At 34.6% G+C, this 18,026-nt stretch overlaps 1 protein-coding gene across 1 annotated transcript in view; it reads right to left on the bottom strand.

The window, feature by feature from the left end:
- Positions 1-5,840: 5,840 nt before the first annotated feature.
- The window catches only part of MSH4 (mutS homolog 4), a gene marked incomplete at both ends in the record, with an annotated part of 92,548 nt that continues 80,362 nt past the window's right edge, over positions 5,841-18,026 (bottom strand). The window contains 5 exons of the mRNA XM_079697683.1: positions 5,841-6,032; positions 9,828-9,916; positions 11,252-11,426; positions 15,637-15,765; positions 17,050-17,168. Coding sequence (XP_079553809.1) covers positions 5,841-6,032; positions 9,828-9,916; positions 11,252-11,426; positions 15,637-15,765; positions 17,050-17,168 — 704 coding nt within the window. The remainder of the gene's footprint in view (positions 6,033-9,827; positions 9,917-11,251; positions 11,427-15,636; positions 15,766-17,049; positions 17,169-18,026) is intronic.

The following is an 18,026-nucleotide window of genomic DNA, read 5'->3' as shown; positions in this document are numbered from 1 at the left end:
TTATCAGTTAAATCTGCATATCCTTTGGTTACAAAGAAACTTGTTATCTTAAAAAAATTAGAATGTATTCTACAACAATTTTTTAGCTCTTTGCTTTTTGAATATCTAGGGTATTAGACTGTTCTCTATAAAACTATGTGGTCAAATTGTTGCAACATAAAGATGAGAACTGGAAGATAATTCTCCATGGGTCTCTCATATTTCCACCTGTCTTATGAGCAGAGGAACTGTCTTACTCTTGACTATCTTTTTAAGGATGTTTGTATAGTGAGCAGCCTTAGAAGATAGAGATAGTGGCTCCCTCTGAGCAGAGGTCAGGTTTGCTCAATATCTAATATAATAAAGGCAATGTCTTCCTCTGGGGAAGTGATCAAGGAGGTTTGCTTGAAGCTCATTTTAAAAGCCTGGTGTTTCCCAAGCTTGGGATTCTTCAGCTATAACACCAGTCCACTGTGTGCACATCTACCTGGACAACTACACATCTTAGAGGATGGGGGTACGTGGAACCAACACAAACAAGAAGCTCATGTTGCATGCTGTGCCACTAGTAATAAAGTTCTTCGTTTCTGACCCAGTCTTTTGTCTTCTGACAGAAAACAGTATGGTAAGCTAAACTGCTAGTTTGCAAGTTAAGGTAAAAATCTTAGACACTTCACAGTCCTTGACAATGAGAATCTGTTCCCCACCTCATCACTGCATTTAGATCTATTTAAGTAGAGTATGGTAGACAGTATCCATCCTCACTATCTGCAATCTGGGGACTATCAAAATTTTGACAATTCATAAGAAAAGGGCATTCATTTTGGTCCTATAGTAAGACAAAACAATTGTGTGATTTAACTTTCTAAAGAACAGAATGGAAATAGCCAAGTAACAATATAACTAGATCACTTGCTTTTCCTCTCCTTCCACGTTCGTCCCCTTAACTGCATTACGGGGTTGGATTATAGAAATGCTTATTTATTACACTTAAACTACATTTAATTATGATTGAGCATATTTTAAGCTCATAAATAAGTATATAGGGAGTTCAAACAACACACTATGTATTAATATTTGAATATTTTACCAGTAGCATATGATAATTTAGTTGGAAATATGTGTTAACATGAAGAAAGTTAAAAAAAACCCTTAATCTAGCTTATAAAGAAAAACTAGATTGCTGATCCAGATGAAGTGATTCTTCTGGGCAAATATTTTAGCACATCTTTTTACATTTATTCCCTAATTTCCATCCACTCTAACAGAGCTTAATGAATTTTATCTAGTCATCACTTCTACTGAACATGGCTCATACCTATGCTAGAGAGTGGGCAACAAGCAGAACCTAAATTTCTGGAACTTTTCTTCTTTTTGGGGGGGGGGGCGCCATGTTACACGGTTTGTGGGATTTTAGTTCCCGGACCAGGGGTCAAACCCGGGAACCTGGCAGTGAGAGTGCCGAGTCCTAACCACTGGACCGTCAGGGAATTCTTTGAAACTTCCTTCTACTGGAATTCTTATTATTTCCATATTTCTCAACATGGTTGATGGCATCACCACCTAGAATCATATTTAACTCTTCCCTTCTGTATTAATTTGCTAGGGCTGCCATAACACAGTACAAAAATTAGCTGGCTAAAACAACAGTAATTTATTGTCTCACAGTTCTGGAGCCCAGAAGTCTAAAACTGAGGTGTTAGCACAACCACACACCCTCTGAAAACTGTAGGGGAATCCTTCCTAATTTCTGGTGGTTTTCCAGCAATCTTTGGCATTCCTTGCCTTGTAGATGTATCACTTCAATCCTCTACCTTCACATGGTATTCTCCCTGAGTCTCTGTGTCTTCACATGGCAATCTTCTAATAAGGACACCAGTCATATTGGATCAGGGGTCCACCTTATTCCAGTATGACCTCATCTTAACTAATTATCAATACATTTGAAATGATCCTATTTCCAAATAAGGTCACATATTGAAGTACAGGGGGTTAGGACTTAACAAATCTTTTTCAAGGGGACACAATTCAATCCATAACACCTTCCCCTCACTAAAAAATCGGATAAGTCATGAATCGCTAAATCTGGTTAATCAGCACTAAATCTCCTTAATATCTTTCAAATCAATGTCTTCTCTCCTCCACCAGCCACTCCATCCCCTCCATTCTCCTCCTTTACACATACACACACACCCCTGTTCCATTCTGTTTCTACCCTTAATCAATTCTCTTCTGAACTACTGAGTTTCTTAAACTATCTCATCTCCTTGGTTTCAACCACACATCCCAAAACCATTTATGCTACCACCCAGATGATCCTTCTAAAATGGAAATCTTATCATGTTATTCCTCTACTACCACCACCACCACCCTCTTCCACTCTCCAGCAACAGACCTTAAAACTCTTCAGTCATCTAAAGGAGAAACTGATATAAAGCCCTTACTTCATCTTTTTGCCACTCTCTCATATGCACTCTATCCCTCAGCTAAACCAAGCTGGTTACTGTTTCACATCTCTTTGTTTTTACATATGCTGATCCTTATCTAAAGTGCTCTTCCCTTCCTGAACACTTGACCTATTTTACTACCTTTTAAACTCCCTTGACCCACAAAGAACTGTAAACATTTTTTGTGCTACTACCCTTATGTTCCTCTATTATCGTACTTAACACATGGTGTTCCAACCCTACTACATGTGTTTTTTTCTTAACTACACCTGAAAAGCCCACCTCAAGGTCAGACATCTTTTGTGCGCCTAGCACCTAGTACGTAGTCTGTTCCATAATAAATATTATTGAATTATATTTTTGGTAGTTTTTTACCAAACTCTGAAACTTTTGCTTGAAGGGAAAGATTAAAAAATGTGCTACCAGAGAGGTTAAACTAAAAAGTAGCTAAAAAATAATTTAGGAAAAAGAAAGATTTTAAAAAATCGCTGCTTGCTAAAGAATGATCAGAATAGCTTTAAAATATTTTAAATGCATTACTCACCACATATCTATTAGAATGGCTAAAAAAAATTTAAAAACTGACAATACACCAAGTACTAAAGAACATGTGGGACAACTGGACCTCTCATACATGGCTGACAGGAATGCAAAATGGTATAAGCCCTCTGGAAAAGAGTCTGCAGGCTTCTCATGAAGTTAAATATACACTTACAATATGACAGGGTCATTCCACTCCTATTTAACCTAGATAAATTAAAACTTAACACTCACACAAAAATCTGTACACAAATGCTTACACAGCTTTATTCATAATCATCAAAAACTAGAAACCTAAATGTCCTTCAGTGAGTGAATGGATAAACTGTGGTACATACAAACAGTGGAATACCAGGCAGCAATTAAAAGGCACAACCAAATGGATAGATTCTAAAGTACATTATGCTTAGTAAAAGAAGCCAGTCTCAAAAGGTTACATGCTATATGACTGGTAAAAACAAAACTATAGGGAGGGAATGCTTAACCATACTCAGTGATTGCTGGGTTAAAGTTAGGAGTCAGGGAAGAATTTGGCTACAAAGGGAAAGTACTAAGGGAATCATCTGGTGGTGACAGAACTGTTCTGCATCTTGAGTGTGGTAGTACCACAAATCCATAAATGTGCCAAAATTCATAAAATTGTAGATCAAAAAAGATTTAATTTTACAGTTATGCAAATTTAAAAATAAACAAATGTATTACTTCCTAGGCATGAGGATAAGCTGCCCTTTTCCTCTATTCCCATATACCGTACTCCTAGACTTGAAGATTACTTTATGTGAGGAGAAAGGTGGAACAGACTAAAAGAATGGCTTTGAGGTGGAAATTCAAGGAGTTTGCTAAATCATTATGGACATTTATCTTAAAAGACTGAATTATAAGATAATGATCTATAATTTTAGAGAAAGGCAAAGGCGAAGAGGTACTGAAGAGTAGAGCAAATAGACCTGAAAATTAAAGGATGGATTGTCTTCCTAGCATTCACCTCCATCCTATAGTACCATGACTTTATAATTATATCTGCCTTTGATTTGCTTTTTCATATGTTTCGGCAACACACAAAATGACTGAAGAAAAAGTATTTAATTTTAAGAAGATATAAACCCATTTTTATTTCAGTATTCCAAATCTAAAATAAAAGGGATTAATCTGTTGGCTGCAGTTTTTGCATCAAAAGCTGCAGAATGATGATGAAGAATTTCTTAAAAGTCTGGTGGAATTTAATATTGGGGTTAAATGTAAAGGGAAGTTAATACATTTGAGTAAATGATATTCAGCATATTTAATACTTCGCACCTGTCTCTGCTTGCCTGTTTTTCTTCTGCAGCCTGCTCCCCTTCTCCCTGTTATTGCTTCCTCCCTTTTCTTCCCTGCCCTCCCAAACAATGCGCCATTCCCTTTTCCTCCTCAGTACCTTCTAGAAATTTGCCACAAACCTAAATTATCTAACTGCTTTTAGGAACGACTGTATAAAATATAATTCATTTCAAAGGCTGTGAATTTAAATGTGACTAATAGTCAAATTCAAATACTGTGGTGCTCTATTTCTAAAACATGAGAATAGGAAATAGAAGTACTCTAATAAGACATTTAGTATATACCTAACATAATTATTAACACTAATTTACAATTATTTTTCAAAAAATTATGTGTCATTCAAATTATAACTTTTTCAATATATCTGGCAGCTAATATGTACTTAGAATGCTGAATAAAGTCAAAAATATTAGTATTACATTTTATAAAATAAAATATGTATATATTAACAAAAAATAGGGCCCTAATCAGTCTGTGAACAATTTTTTGTAATAGTAATTCACAGTAATACAAATAACTATGAAACTTGCAGCTTACTGAATGTATACCCTGAGTTCCAGATACTTAAGTTTCCAAGAGTAATTTCCCTATCGTAGGCCTTTGGGCTGAGATTATGTGAATAAGTCTTCTACTGAGATGGAACTATAGAAATAAGGTGTTTGAGAAGACAACAGCTCTTTGCAGTTACTGAACAACTGATGGTTTTCCATTTTCTTTTGTCCATTTATAAAACCAGAATAACCTTTTGGTTAATTCTAAAAGGTGGTGTGAGCCACATGCCTGTGGAAACACAATTTTATAAAATGCTCCCTTGTGAACCAACAATTAAGGCAAACATATCAATATTACCTTTCTGCTGCCTTGTTTACTCACCTAAAAAAGATGGTCAAAAATGAAAATTTGGAAATGGGAAAAGAGAAGAAGTTGGTGAGTAGAAAATGGAACACCTGCCTATTTGGTAACTACTCCTTGCAGAAACACTCTCTGAGTTACAACATGTCTATTTGCTGAATTTCACCCTTTAGAACTATACTGAATGCCAAAAAGAATACTTTAAAATTCTCGGTATCATTCTAAGACATTCAGAAGCATCCAGTGTTGGAATTTGTGGGTATTAATTAAGAAATCATTGAGTCATAATAAGAATGTAAAAGAAATATTCCTTCTGAATAACAGTGTAAAAGAAAACCTCACCTAAGTTTTCAGACCTGCAAAGAAAGATTTCTTTTAGCTAAACTATTTATGATAACATTTTAAACCACAACTTGTAAATATAAATAAACTTAACATGAAGTTTCATAAATGAGAAAAAAGCGTCACGTTAGACTTTTTTTCTAACATAATCAGTTCTTTAAATAGTTCTCATTTTTTAAGTTATATAACAAATATTTTCTTATATAGAACATATAGATGATAATTCATGGGTTAATATAATGTAATTTTCAATTAAAATACAAAATTTAGCAAATATTACTTTCTTTTGCTCTTGGGAAAAATGAATTCTAGGTTCCTCATATTAAGACATATTATTTGATTAGTATAAGATGTAAGTTGTTATTATTCTTCAGTGTTTCCTGAAACTTGTTCAGCCCTGGGAAAATCTGCTTCATACTTCTTTTTGAGATTACTTAAATATGTTCGTAAACTGTCTGGGTCCAATTGAGAGTTTCGAGCAGTTTGAACGAGCCTAGTAGCTAGATGGTACACAGCTCTCTGTCTTTCCAACTCAGGGGTACTCCTTTGGCTTTGCTGTTATTGAAAAAATACAGATAAAAATTAAAATATGAATACTATCATTTTTATTTTGGCAATATTCTATCTCCTTTCATAGAAATAAGAACTCAATAGTTAACAAATCCCTTTGGATAAGTCAGCCCCATCCAACTAACAAATCACGTACCAGAAGAAATAAATATTATTTTGGAGAATAACATTTCTCATGAGTATTTACTACTTTATGACAGATCCTTAATCTTTGAAAGCCACTTCTCAATGAAAAAAAAATCTGCTAAATGGTCAAATATCTCAACACAACACCAAAGAGTAATAGAAAATCCACAGAGTTATGTTCTACAAACACTTTCTCATCAAAAAAGTATGGGAAAATAGCACTCTGCTCATTGCTATGCAGTATTCATAATTTTAAATGTCACTCAGAGTACTACTCTGTATCTCCTACTTTAATTCCCCAACAGATAAACTAGTGGACAGAATGGGTCATCAGTAAACTGCTTGTCACTCAAAATAGTTCATATATAGGATTGCTAGAGCCTAAAAGAAAATACTGCCTGAGGGGTAAATTACATTTTTAAAATAAGCAACATAAATTGCTAGTTGAAATTATGTCTTAATTATACTTACAAATTATACTTAAGGATACCCAAGAAATAATGTTTAAAATGGGAATATTCTAATACTTTGGAAGACCTTTAGATATTCAGTCCTTGAATACCTCCCTTCAGGGTTGGGAGTATAGCTAGAAAATTCTTCATTCATTTCTTTGCCTGAGCTAGATAGAGGAAGCAGCATTTTCAATCTTAACTATTTATGTAAAGACTCAGTTTCCATTCACTAAGGGAAATACAATCCCTTCAACTCCTCAATAGCCAAGAATTCCAGATATTTCTCTACTTTCACTATAGGAAAAATAAATATGACTCCGTGAGGTAGAATAAGATTATCATATATTGATCCATCCATCTATTCGATACACTGATTGATCAACTATCAGTTTATTATTTAAATGACAGTTATTGAATATCTATTATTATCTATATCCCAGACCCTATAAATTGCATTCATGACTATGGGGGCATACAAAATGTCATCCTGACATGATAATGGAAGTTAAAAAGCTCAGTCTTACAGTGAAACAGACATGTTTACAAGCAACTGATTAATCATGAAAAGTCCCATAAGAGGGATATAAAATGTTCAGAGGAAAGAAAGTTCACTTCCAGCTTGTGTCAAGAAAAGCTTAAATAGGATGGAGTATTTGAAATGAATCTTGATGGATAGAAGAGCCTAGAAGGGAGGGCATTCCAGATGGAAAAAACAGAGAGAGCAAACACATTAGAAAGTATGGTACACAATCAGGTCAAAATGATGAAATGACAAGTAATTCAATGTGGCAGAAATGTACGTTATAGTTAAATTGAGTAATGTTATATAACACTGAGGTAGTAAACAAAGGGAGATCATAAAGCAGTAGTTAACAAACTTTAGTTTGCTTAAAAATCATCTGAAGACTGGTTAAAAATGTAAATCCTTGAGCCACAGGAGACCCTTGAAAATCTGGGATGGTACCCAGTATCCCAGGTGATTCTAATGTAGGTAATCCTCAGATTACATTTTGAGAAATAATCATAGAAGACTTTCAACATTAGGCTAAGGAGTTCAACTTTTATTTGGTAAGACACAACTGAAAATTTCCGAGCAGGAAACAACATTAGAACTATGCAATAGAAGACAATCTGGTAGAAGTATGTAGGATGGGTTGGAAAAGAGAGAGAACCTACTGCTTAGTCCTAATGAGAGGTAATTAAGAAGAAGGATTCATAGCTCTGATGGGTCACTGGGAGATCTGAAAGTGAAGAGATGAGAAGATTTTTCAAAAGATGATAAATTTAATTTTGAACCTACTGAAGAGTGAAAACATAAATTAAGATTTTAAGAAGAAATATGGATAAAAATATATAGATTCAGAGTCAAAAAGAAATGAAAGTGGAGGCTGTGGAAAGGTGAGATCACCAAGAGTATAGAATTCTAAACAAAGAAACAACAGTAAAATCTTAGGAATACTTCTATTTGGTAGGTGGAATAATATAAAGCACTAGTGAAGAAAGGAAAGAAGTGATAATCAAAGAGGTAGGAGAATGAGAACATCCAGGAGAGGACAATTCCACAGTAGCCAAGACAGGGAAGAATTATGAAAAGGGAAAGAAGGGTAGTGCCAAATGCCATAGAGGGAACAGGGAAGATGAGAAGTGAAAAAAAGGCCATACGATTTTATGAATAGTTAGTATTTAAGAGGAAACTTTCTGTAGAGTGATGACAAGATCCAGTTTGCAAGTGGAAAATGGAAGAAGCAAGTATAGATTACTCTTGGGAAATTGGCAGTAAAAGGAAGAGAAATATAGTTTGAGAAGGTAAAAAAAAAAAAAAAAAAAGGATTTATTGGGAAAAACCTAACCATATTCATAGGGAAAAAAAAAGCCACTGAAAAAAACACTAAGGATGCAAAGAGAAGAAAAGAAACTGGTGAAGAAACTGATCTTAATCGAGATGGAAAGAAGGTAGAAAAGTTAACCTTAAAAAGGTTGAAAGGTAATGTCTTCCTCTGAAATAGGAAGGAAGAGAAATAGGTGAAAAACAGAAATTCCAAAATAGAATTCTGAAGGAGGAGAAGGTTCAAGGACTCATCAGGATGACCTCAAGTCTCTCAAAAAGTATAGGAGGTAAATTTTTTTGTAGAGAGTAAGGTTATTGAGGGCTCAGGAAGAGTAGAAACATTTTGAAAGAGTTACTATAAGAAACCACATAGATTAATGGGACAGAAGAAAAAACTATTCAGTAAAATATTCAACCAAAGTTAGTATATACTAATTTGCAGTGGCTAAAATTAGCCTGAATATATTTTGAGCAGCATCAGGAAATCCAAAACCTAGAAGGCTACTGGAGAGGTTGCCCATAACTGGAATTTGGCAAGAGGAATTCTGAAGAATTAGGTAATGAGAGGTTCTTTAGAAGTGAAGCACTGCCAAAATTACTGGTGAAGGAATTCCAATGGAGTAGTTAGGCAAGTAAAGTCATAAAAGCAGTCTAGGAGGTCAAAAGACTGAGGAATGCAAAAGAAAAATTGAAGGCAGGTTAAGAAAGAGTGAAAGACACAGGAAACTGTTAATACTGAAGAAAATTTCATACTGCACCTAGCTTAGTTTACTGAACACACTGGATTCTTAAAACAATATAAGGCAACTTGATGTAAAAAAATGAAAAAGGATTTCCAAATTTTCAGTTAACATATGCGAATTCAGTGTTGGATCTACTGCTTCCTAGAAAATCACTTAAGCTCTATGAACCTCAGCTGTAAAAATGCATATAAAGATAATACCTTTATTATTTATCTTTTATTAGACCTAACTGCTTCATGAAGAGTTATGAGGCTTATATATGGTAATGGATAGAAGAGCTTTGAAAACTATTTAAAAAGACATGAAAATGTTATGCATAGTGATTTTTATTTTTAATGCTTACTTTATAGAGATTTCTTTTCTTATCATAAAGTCAGTGTAGTAACAAGTAGGAACTGAACTGTTTAACTTTTGTCTCCTATCTTATTAGTAGGTATGCTGGGAAAAGTTATAATAGATCAAACCAAAAAAGTTTTGAGAAGTAAAAAGGATTTTATTTAGGAATTAGGTTTTTGTTTTAAATATTTTAATTATTAATTATATATTTTTAGATCCAAGGCCATAATAAAAATGTACACTAAAAGTATTTTCTTGAATTTGAAAAACAATTCTTATTGCTAGAGTTTCTTACCAAAATTTGTCTGGTTATTTGACTTGTGATTTCTTTGGCATCCAAGACAATTGATGTTGGGAGTGATGACACCTCTGCAGCTTTTAATCCTAAAATTATCAAGAATGGGGCTTCAATATTATTATTGCTGGTTTTGTTAAGTTTGTTTTAATCAGTATTAATCTTTTCTTCACAGATTTAAATTTCCTTTCTTAGGTATTTATGAACTACTTAATTCTCAAAATTAAGTTTCCCTAAGTTCTGGATGACAACTTACCAATTATGAGATTTAATTACTTGCTAAGACATGTAAGACAAATTGGAATATCAATTACCTCTGAAGATACCTCTGAGACAGCAGAAAACATGATAGGGAAAGGAAAAGAGGTGATAAAAAAATCAAATGGTAGTAATAACATTGAAATTCCAACTACAAATTCAGTTGGTTTATAGGTCAAAGGAAATAACAGGTTTTTCAGGGTAGAAGAAAGTGTAGCCAGATATAAGCCTAAAGCAGATCAATGAGGGAAGAATTTCTCTGAAGACATAATGGTAGGTGACTACTCTTCATGCAAATTCAAATACCAACTAGTATTCTCATGTTCCCAGATTTTTATGTGTAAATGCCTTATAGGCTTTCTTCTATGTGCTAATAGTTTATTTATTGCTTTAGAGGCAACAGAAGCAACACTAACATTTATTTAGAAGTTACTAATTGCTAGGCACTATGCTAGGCAGTTTGTATTTGATAATTCATTTAATCTTCACAAATCAACATATATCACCATTTAATAGATGAAACTGAGGCTTATAAAGATTAAACATCTGATACAAATTAAGTTATCCATTTGATTTTCCCATTTCAAATAGCAAAACAAAGATGCTATTTTCACCCTCACAAATGTCACATTCATAGCTAAAATAATTTTTGGAACTTTATGTGTAAAATTCAACTGAAAATTCCCTCAATCTGGGCCACTTTACACGTCACAAAATGATTTAGATAGAAAATATCTAACCAAGTTTATGAACACACATAATTTGGTAATACATTCCATTTTAAGACTTAAGATTTAGTTATCAAGTTCCCTGAATCTGAAGAAAACAGAAGGATGCTATTACTGAAAGAGTGTCTAAGAAATACATAATTTTCAATTCATTACATAACTTGCAAATATAAACTAATTACATTTTTCTAAGGATAGAAACTATACTTCTGGGACTTTCATGTATTCTAATTCTACATAGTTACTGTTAATATGTTTTAAAATAAGCTTTATATAAAATGTGAGTTTGACATAGAAAATACAGTCTTAGATCATATAAGCACTCAAAAGAATGAGAAGGAAAGTTGCTTAGACTGACAGTCAAGTAAAGAGAAGAAAGTTTGTCTTACGAGAATATGTAGTGTTTCAGTGTATATATATAATTTCTATATGCAATACCATAATTTTTTTCTTCTGTTAGTCCCTTAGAAAGTTTGTAGGTATACAAGATTGCTTCTTTACTTCTTGAGGTGTTCTTTACATGTTGAACTTCAAAATGCACGTTTTCTACATTAGGATATAGAACATCTATATGGCATAGTTCCAGGAAATGTGTAGCGAACAGTGTAAATGCCTAGAATATACAACAATGAATATCAGTATTTTTAAATGAACTAGAAAATTTTATTTTAACTATTTAAACATAAATTTTTAGTTTAACCTTCTAAGTAGCTGAGCAGAAATGTAGAAATGAAACTGATGAACTTTGAGGCTAACATGGTCAATTCATCTTAAAATGTTTTGAAATTTTATATTCAATGAAGAAAAAATATTTATTATGATTACACACATACGTATGTTACGCTACGGGAAAGAGAACAAATGCAAAAATCCTAAAAAAAGAAATCTGAAGATACTGAAAGGATGAAGTTTACCAGAAACAACGCTATTAACTGAGGTAATCATTTATTAGAGAAGTAATCCACAAATGAAATCATAACATTTCCCTCAACTTTTAAAAACCTTTACTTTAAAACTAGCTTCCTTCCATATAAATATTTTTGGGAAACTGAAATCAATGGATTGTCTTAGGTATTTGAAATTGCAAAGGTTTTGCTTTTATATTTGCATTGTGTTTGGTACAGGTACTTAAGGGGGAAAAGGTTAAGGACACTGCTTAGTAATCCCCTGGAGAGCTTGTTAAAGATGTAAATTCTTGGTGCTTATCCCTCTCACATTCTCACAATCAGCAGTGTAATTCAGGGCCCCAGGAAACTGCATTTTCCCTAAGTACTTTAGGTGATTTTGATGGAGGTGGTTCAAGTGACTTTTGACCAGCGCAGTGGCTTCCCGCCCAGAATTACTGAAGCAGAAGGAGATATGACTCTAACTTGTTATGTTTTAAGATACAAGTGAGAAACTAAATAGGTGATTAGTGGAAATTTTAAATATTGAGACATTAAAAAGAAAATATTTGACTGGCAAATGGCTATCAACTATGGAAAGGGGGTAGCAGAGGGAGGAATGGTTTTGTATATGACAGAAAAATAATAAATCTCAAAAACTACTAAACAAACCAAAAGGTAGTATAAAACAAACCAAATTTACAAAGCAACAGGAAAATATTTAGAAACCTAGTAAACTACCAATATTTAGAAGCTAGAGACCATGTTCATAATAACAATAACATCCTCAAATTTTATATATCAAATCAATCTATTCTAGTAACTCTGTATATAAAAGAGCAGGAAACAAGAGCAGGAAACTCTATTTCGGGTTAATTCGATTTAACAAATAATTATTCAGGACTTTTATATTGCAAGGATTGTGCTAGGCACTAAAGATACTAGGTTAGAAATTAGGCTCCTTAAAAGTAAGTAGCAATAATTATATTTTTACTATCAAGCCAGCTGCTTCAGGATGGTGGGGAACATGATAAGACAAGTGAATTCCATGAACACGGGCCCATTGCTGCATTGCATTTGTTATGAAGTGAGTTCCTTAATCAGAAGCAATGCTGCAATTCTGTAGGGAATACTGTGATGGTGGATAAAGCATTCTGTTAAGTTCATGGGTGGTAGTTTTTGCAGAAGCCACATACGCAGGGAAGGCAACTCTGTATCCACAGTAAGTATCTAGTCCAGTAAGAACAAGTTGCTGCCCTTTTCGTGATGGAAGTGGTCCAACATAATCAACCTGCCACCAGGCAGCTGGCTAATCATCTTGTGGAATGGTGCTGTATCAGAGGCTCAGTGCAGACTGGGCACTCAGGGATGGCTGTGGCCAGGTTGGCCATGGTGAGTGGAAATCTATGTTGCTGAGCCCATATCCAACCTCCATCCATGCTACCATGGCCACTTTGTTCATGAGCCCCTTGGGTGATGGCAGGGGTGGCTGAGAAAAGAGGCTGACTGATATCCACAGAACAGGTCATCCTATCCACTTGATTATTAAAATCCGCCTCTCCTGAGGCCACTCTTTGGTAAGTATTCATATGGGACACAAATATATTTACATTTTTTTTCTTATTCAGAGAGATTTATCCACATCCCTCTTCCCCAAACATCCTTGTCACCAATTTTCCAAAAATGTTCCTTCCAAGTCTCAGCCAGACCATTGGCCACAGCCCATGAATTGATATATAATCACACAACCGGCCATTTCTCCTCACAAGCAAAATAACAACCAGGTACAATGCTTCAAGTTCTGCCCAATCAGACAATTTTCCTTCAGCAGTGTCCTTCAGGGACTATAAAGGGACTATAGTGCTAGAGCTGTCTACTTTTTCTTTTTTTTTTTTCTTTTTTTTTGTGATACGTGGGCCTCTCACTGTTGTGGCCTCTCCCGTTGCTGAGCACAGTCTCCGGACGCGCAGGCCCAACGGCCATGGCTCATGGGCTCAGCCACTCCGCGGCATATGGGATCTTCCCAGACCGGGGCACAAACCCATGTCCCCTGCATCGGCAGGTGGACTCTCAACCACTGCGCCACCAGGGAAGCCCGAGCTGTCCACTTTTGGGTAGCACCTGAATATCATACGAAATGATCTGTAAGCAAGGTTAAGTCTTATCTTCCCCTGTCAACTCTCTGTAAGGCCACAGGTACAAGGTGAAAGAAAGTAGTTTAGTAGGAGTGGGGACCATGAGTACTTGGGCCATGCCTTCATGTAACTTACTTGTGCCTTCAAGGACTTCTCAGGCCCAATCATGTATATACCCCTTCCATTTGATGATGGAGTGCTGCTGTGCATGCCCAACGTTATGGCTGGTGGATCAGATAACACCCAGCTCATGATGGGCAGCTCAGGTCACATGATAACTTGGTGGTCCGTGGTTAATCATTGTGTCTCTACTAAGGCACAGTAGCAGGCTATGAGCTGTTCCTCAAAAGGACAGTAGTTATCTACAGAGGATGGCAGGGCTTTGGGCTTCGCTCCAAGATCCTAATGCGCTGTGCTACAGTTCACCTACAAAGGGCCTGCCAAAGGGGCCAAATAGCATCTCTGTCACTGATACTTCAAACGCTTGATCTGCTTGATCATATGGCCTAAGTAGCAGAGCATGGTATGTTTTTATTAACTAAAATTGTTTAATGAGCCATTTTGTAGGTGCCTGTAAAATCCAATTGTGATGAATTTATAAAGGATACATCAAAAAAGACTCAACACATTATTTACAATAGCCAAGGTATGGAAGCAACCTAAGTGTCCATCAACAGGTATATGGAGGGCTTCCCTGGTGGCACAGTGGTTAAGAATCCACCTGCCAATGCAGGAGACACGGGTTCAAGCCCTGGCCCAGGAAGATTCCACATGCCGTGGAGCAACTAAGCTCGTGCACCACAACTACTGAGCCTGCACTCTAGAGCCTGTGGGCCACAACTACTGAGCATGTGTGCCACAACTTCTGAAGCCCACGCACCTAGAGCCCATGCTCCCAACGAGAGAAGCCACCACAATGAGAAGCCCGTGCACCACAACCAAGAGTAGTCCCCGCTCACTGCAAGCAGAGAAAAGCCCACGCGCAGCAACCAAGACCCAATGCAGCCAAAAACAAAATAAATGAAATAAAATAAATAAATTTATAAAAACAGATATATGGATAAAGAAGATGTGGTGTGTATATATATATATATATATATATATATATATACACATACATATACATACATGTATATATAGCACACACACAGTGGAAAATTACTCAGCCATTAATAAGGATGAAAAATTTTTAAATTGAAGTATAGTTGATTTACAATGTTTCAGATGTACAGCAAAAGAATATATATATATATTATTTTTCAGATTCTTTTCCATTATAGGTTATTGCAAAATATTAAATACAGTTCCCCGTGCTATGGTAGGTCCTTGTTGTTTATCTATTTTGTATAATCCCTAGTTTACCCCTCCCTACTTTTCCTTGGTAACCTTAAGTTTGTTTTCCATGTCTGAAAAAAGAATGAAATTTTGCCATTTGCAGCAACATGGATGGACTTGGAGGGCATTATGCGAAGTGAAATAAGTCAGACAGAGAAAGACAAATACTGTATGGTATCACTTATATGTAGAATCTAAAACTACAACACAAAGTGAATAAAACAAAAAGAAACAGACTCACAAATATAGAGAACAAACTAGTGGCTACCAGTGGGGAGAGGGAAGGATGCAGAGGTAATATATGCATAGGGGAAAAAAAAAGGGGTTATTATGGGATTATATGAAATCATCTGGGTGAAACTTTTGAAAATTGTAAGGCACTGTACAATTTAAAAATCTTTCATTCAATAAAAGAAATTTTAAAAAAAGGCTCAAAATTAATGTACTTAAAATAAATAGAGAAGAATACCTTTAAGCTCAGCAGATATTCACAAACAGCGTAACAAATGCCAATACCTTCTTCTGTATTAGTACCTCTGCCAAGTTCATCAATTAATATGAGTGATTTGTCATTAGCATTATGTAGAATATATGCTATCTGAAAATATAATTTCAGTATTATTCATTGTGACCAAACAGCTGTCACTATTATAGGAAAAAATGAGGAAAAATCCAGTTTCATAATTAGTTCATTTGAAATATATTTTTACAGAGAAATCCTGCTGAGCAGAAACTAACACATTGCTTTTCTTTCTAAAAATCTCATTACTAGTAATTCCAGTAGAATAAATGTGTTAACAGAATACATTTTTGGAGTGTACATAAATAGTCATATGCATATGTGTATGAGACAACAGGGTAAATAAACATTATCTAAAATATTGATATTTCAGATACAGTGAAATAAACCAATGAATTAAGTGTTTAAATAAAGCACAAAGATGGTCATTTTCTTCTCTACAAATGATTAATCAATTGTTGTAATAAAACACTCGGAACTATCTCTCAAATTCGTTTTAACATCTCTATAGCCAGTAAAAATGAAAAGAAAAACTTAGGGAAAAGCATCCAAGTCCATTGACTCCCAATTAAAGAAACTTAAACCCATGCCCAATAAAGACGTATGTCATGACACAATAGTAACCTTCATGGCCATTTTACCTTTCCATAGGACTAAGCTTCTTGAGAGCTAGGACCACTTAAAAATATACCTCAAGTACCTAGTTTATTGCTATATTCTCCCATAGATAGTCAACACATACTAAATAATTATATAAATATCATATACTGAGGGCAAATAACTTTATTCTCCCGCTAACTAAAGAAAAAAATTATCCGTATAGTGATCCAATAGCTCCTACCTACTAAAGATAGCCCAAGAGCTATACTGAATTCCTTTAGCCCCTCAAGCTTAATTGACATTTGCTCAGATCAAAAATAGTTGATGATACGTACTTTGTTAGAGGAAGTGAAAATTCTACAAGAGCACAGAAGAGGATGATTTTTAAAAGCCTTTTAACACAGTGATCTTTTATTTTAAAATCAAGCCTACCAGGAACAATAGATACTATGCAAAATGTTCCTGAATAGGTCATTGTTTTCTGAAGTCTTTTATATATTTCACACAAAAACATGAATGTGCATTTTTATCATTCAATAATACTAGCTTTTTTTTTAAAGCTGTATTTTTCATTAAAACATTTGCTTCCATTTCCACATAAGACAGAAATTAGGAAGCTGTCTTTGACTGCCCTCTGGCTCTTGTAGAGGAGTATAAACACATCTGCATGCTTTAGTATAAGAATACTTTCTTATGTTATAATTGACCATTAATAGGAGAATTCAGTATGTTTTTAACAGAAGAAAAGTTGAGCTTGGGTACCTCTTTCATTTCCTTCATAAATGTTGATGAATTTGTTTCAATATCATCATCAGTACTTATTCTTGTAAAAATCTGTTCAGCAATTCTAAAGGAAGCATATTCTGCTGGAACATATGATCCTATAAAATATAAGGTCAAAGTAAACTGAGATGCTTTTATAAAACATAAGTACTACTAACATTTTGCACTTTCCACCAACTCAGATTATTTACTAGCCTGTCTAAGAATTAATGTGGTGGAAAGATCACTGGGTATGGAACTAGTAGATGTGGCTCCAGCTCTGTCATTTACTATACAACCTTGGACAGCACTTAATTCTCCCAGCTTCATCTTCCTCACATAAAAAATGGAAATACTTACCCTACCTATTGTACAAAGTTATTTGGAAATTGAAAATAGATAATATATATTCAAGTACATTAGAAAGATTTGTTATAAACTTGATAAAAATTTTAAATAATATACTTAGATGATAAAGAATACTCAAAATATGAAAATCTGAAGGAAACGGTTATGAAGCTCAAGTTGATAAAATCATTATAGAAAGATATATTAGGAAATATCTGTTATTAGAAGAGTACAGAAATACCCCACAATTAGAATGAATGCAAAACACTTAATTTGTTTAATAAGGTAAATTTTCATCCACAAGACTGTTTCTGTCTGAGAAATTATCAGGCTAACTAATCTAAAATACTCATCTTTTGAAAACAAATCAATCTGATTAATGTACCTAACTCTATACAAAATGGGATACAAATGGCATTCTAAAACCATAGGAAGATAAAAATATACAAATAGTTGAATGGGAAAAGTATCAAGTATACAGAACTCTGTACAGACAAAATGGTGAAATAATGGGGGTGAAGAAACAAAGCCAGATTAGTCCAGGATTTAAAACAAAGGCAAAGGTGAAGAATAGGATCTACCTCTGAATAATAAGGACTAGCAGGAAGAGAAAGCAAAAGTCAGGATAA

Source organism: Hyperoodon ampullatus, assembly GCF_949752795.1.
Source record: "Hyperoodon ampullatus genome assembly, chromosome: 2".
NCBI lineage: Eukaryota > Metazoa > Chordata > Mammalia > Artiodactyla > Ziphiidae > Hyperoodon > Hyperoodon ampullatus.
This window is presented reverse-complemented; position numbering and strand designations above follow the sequence as displayed.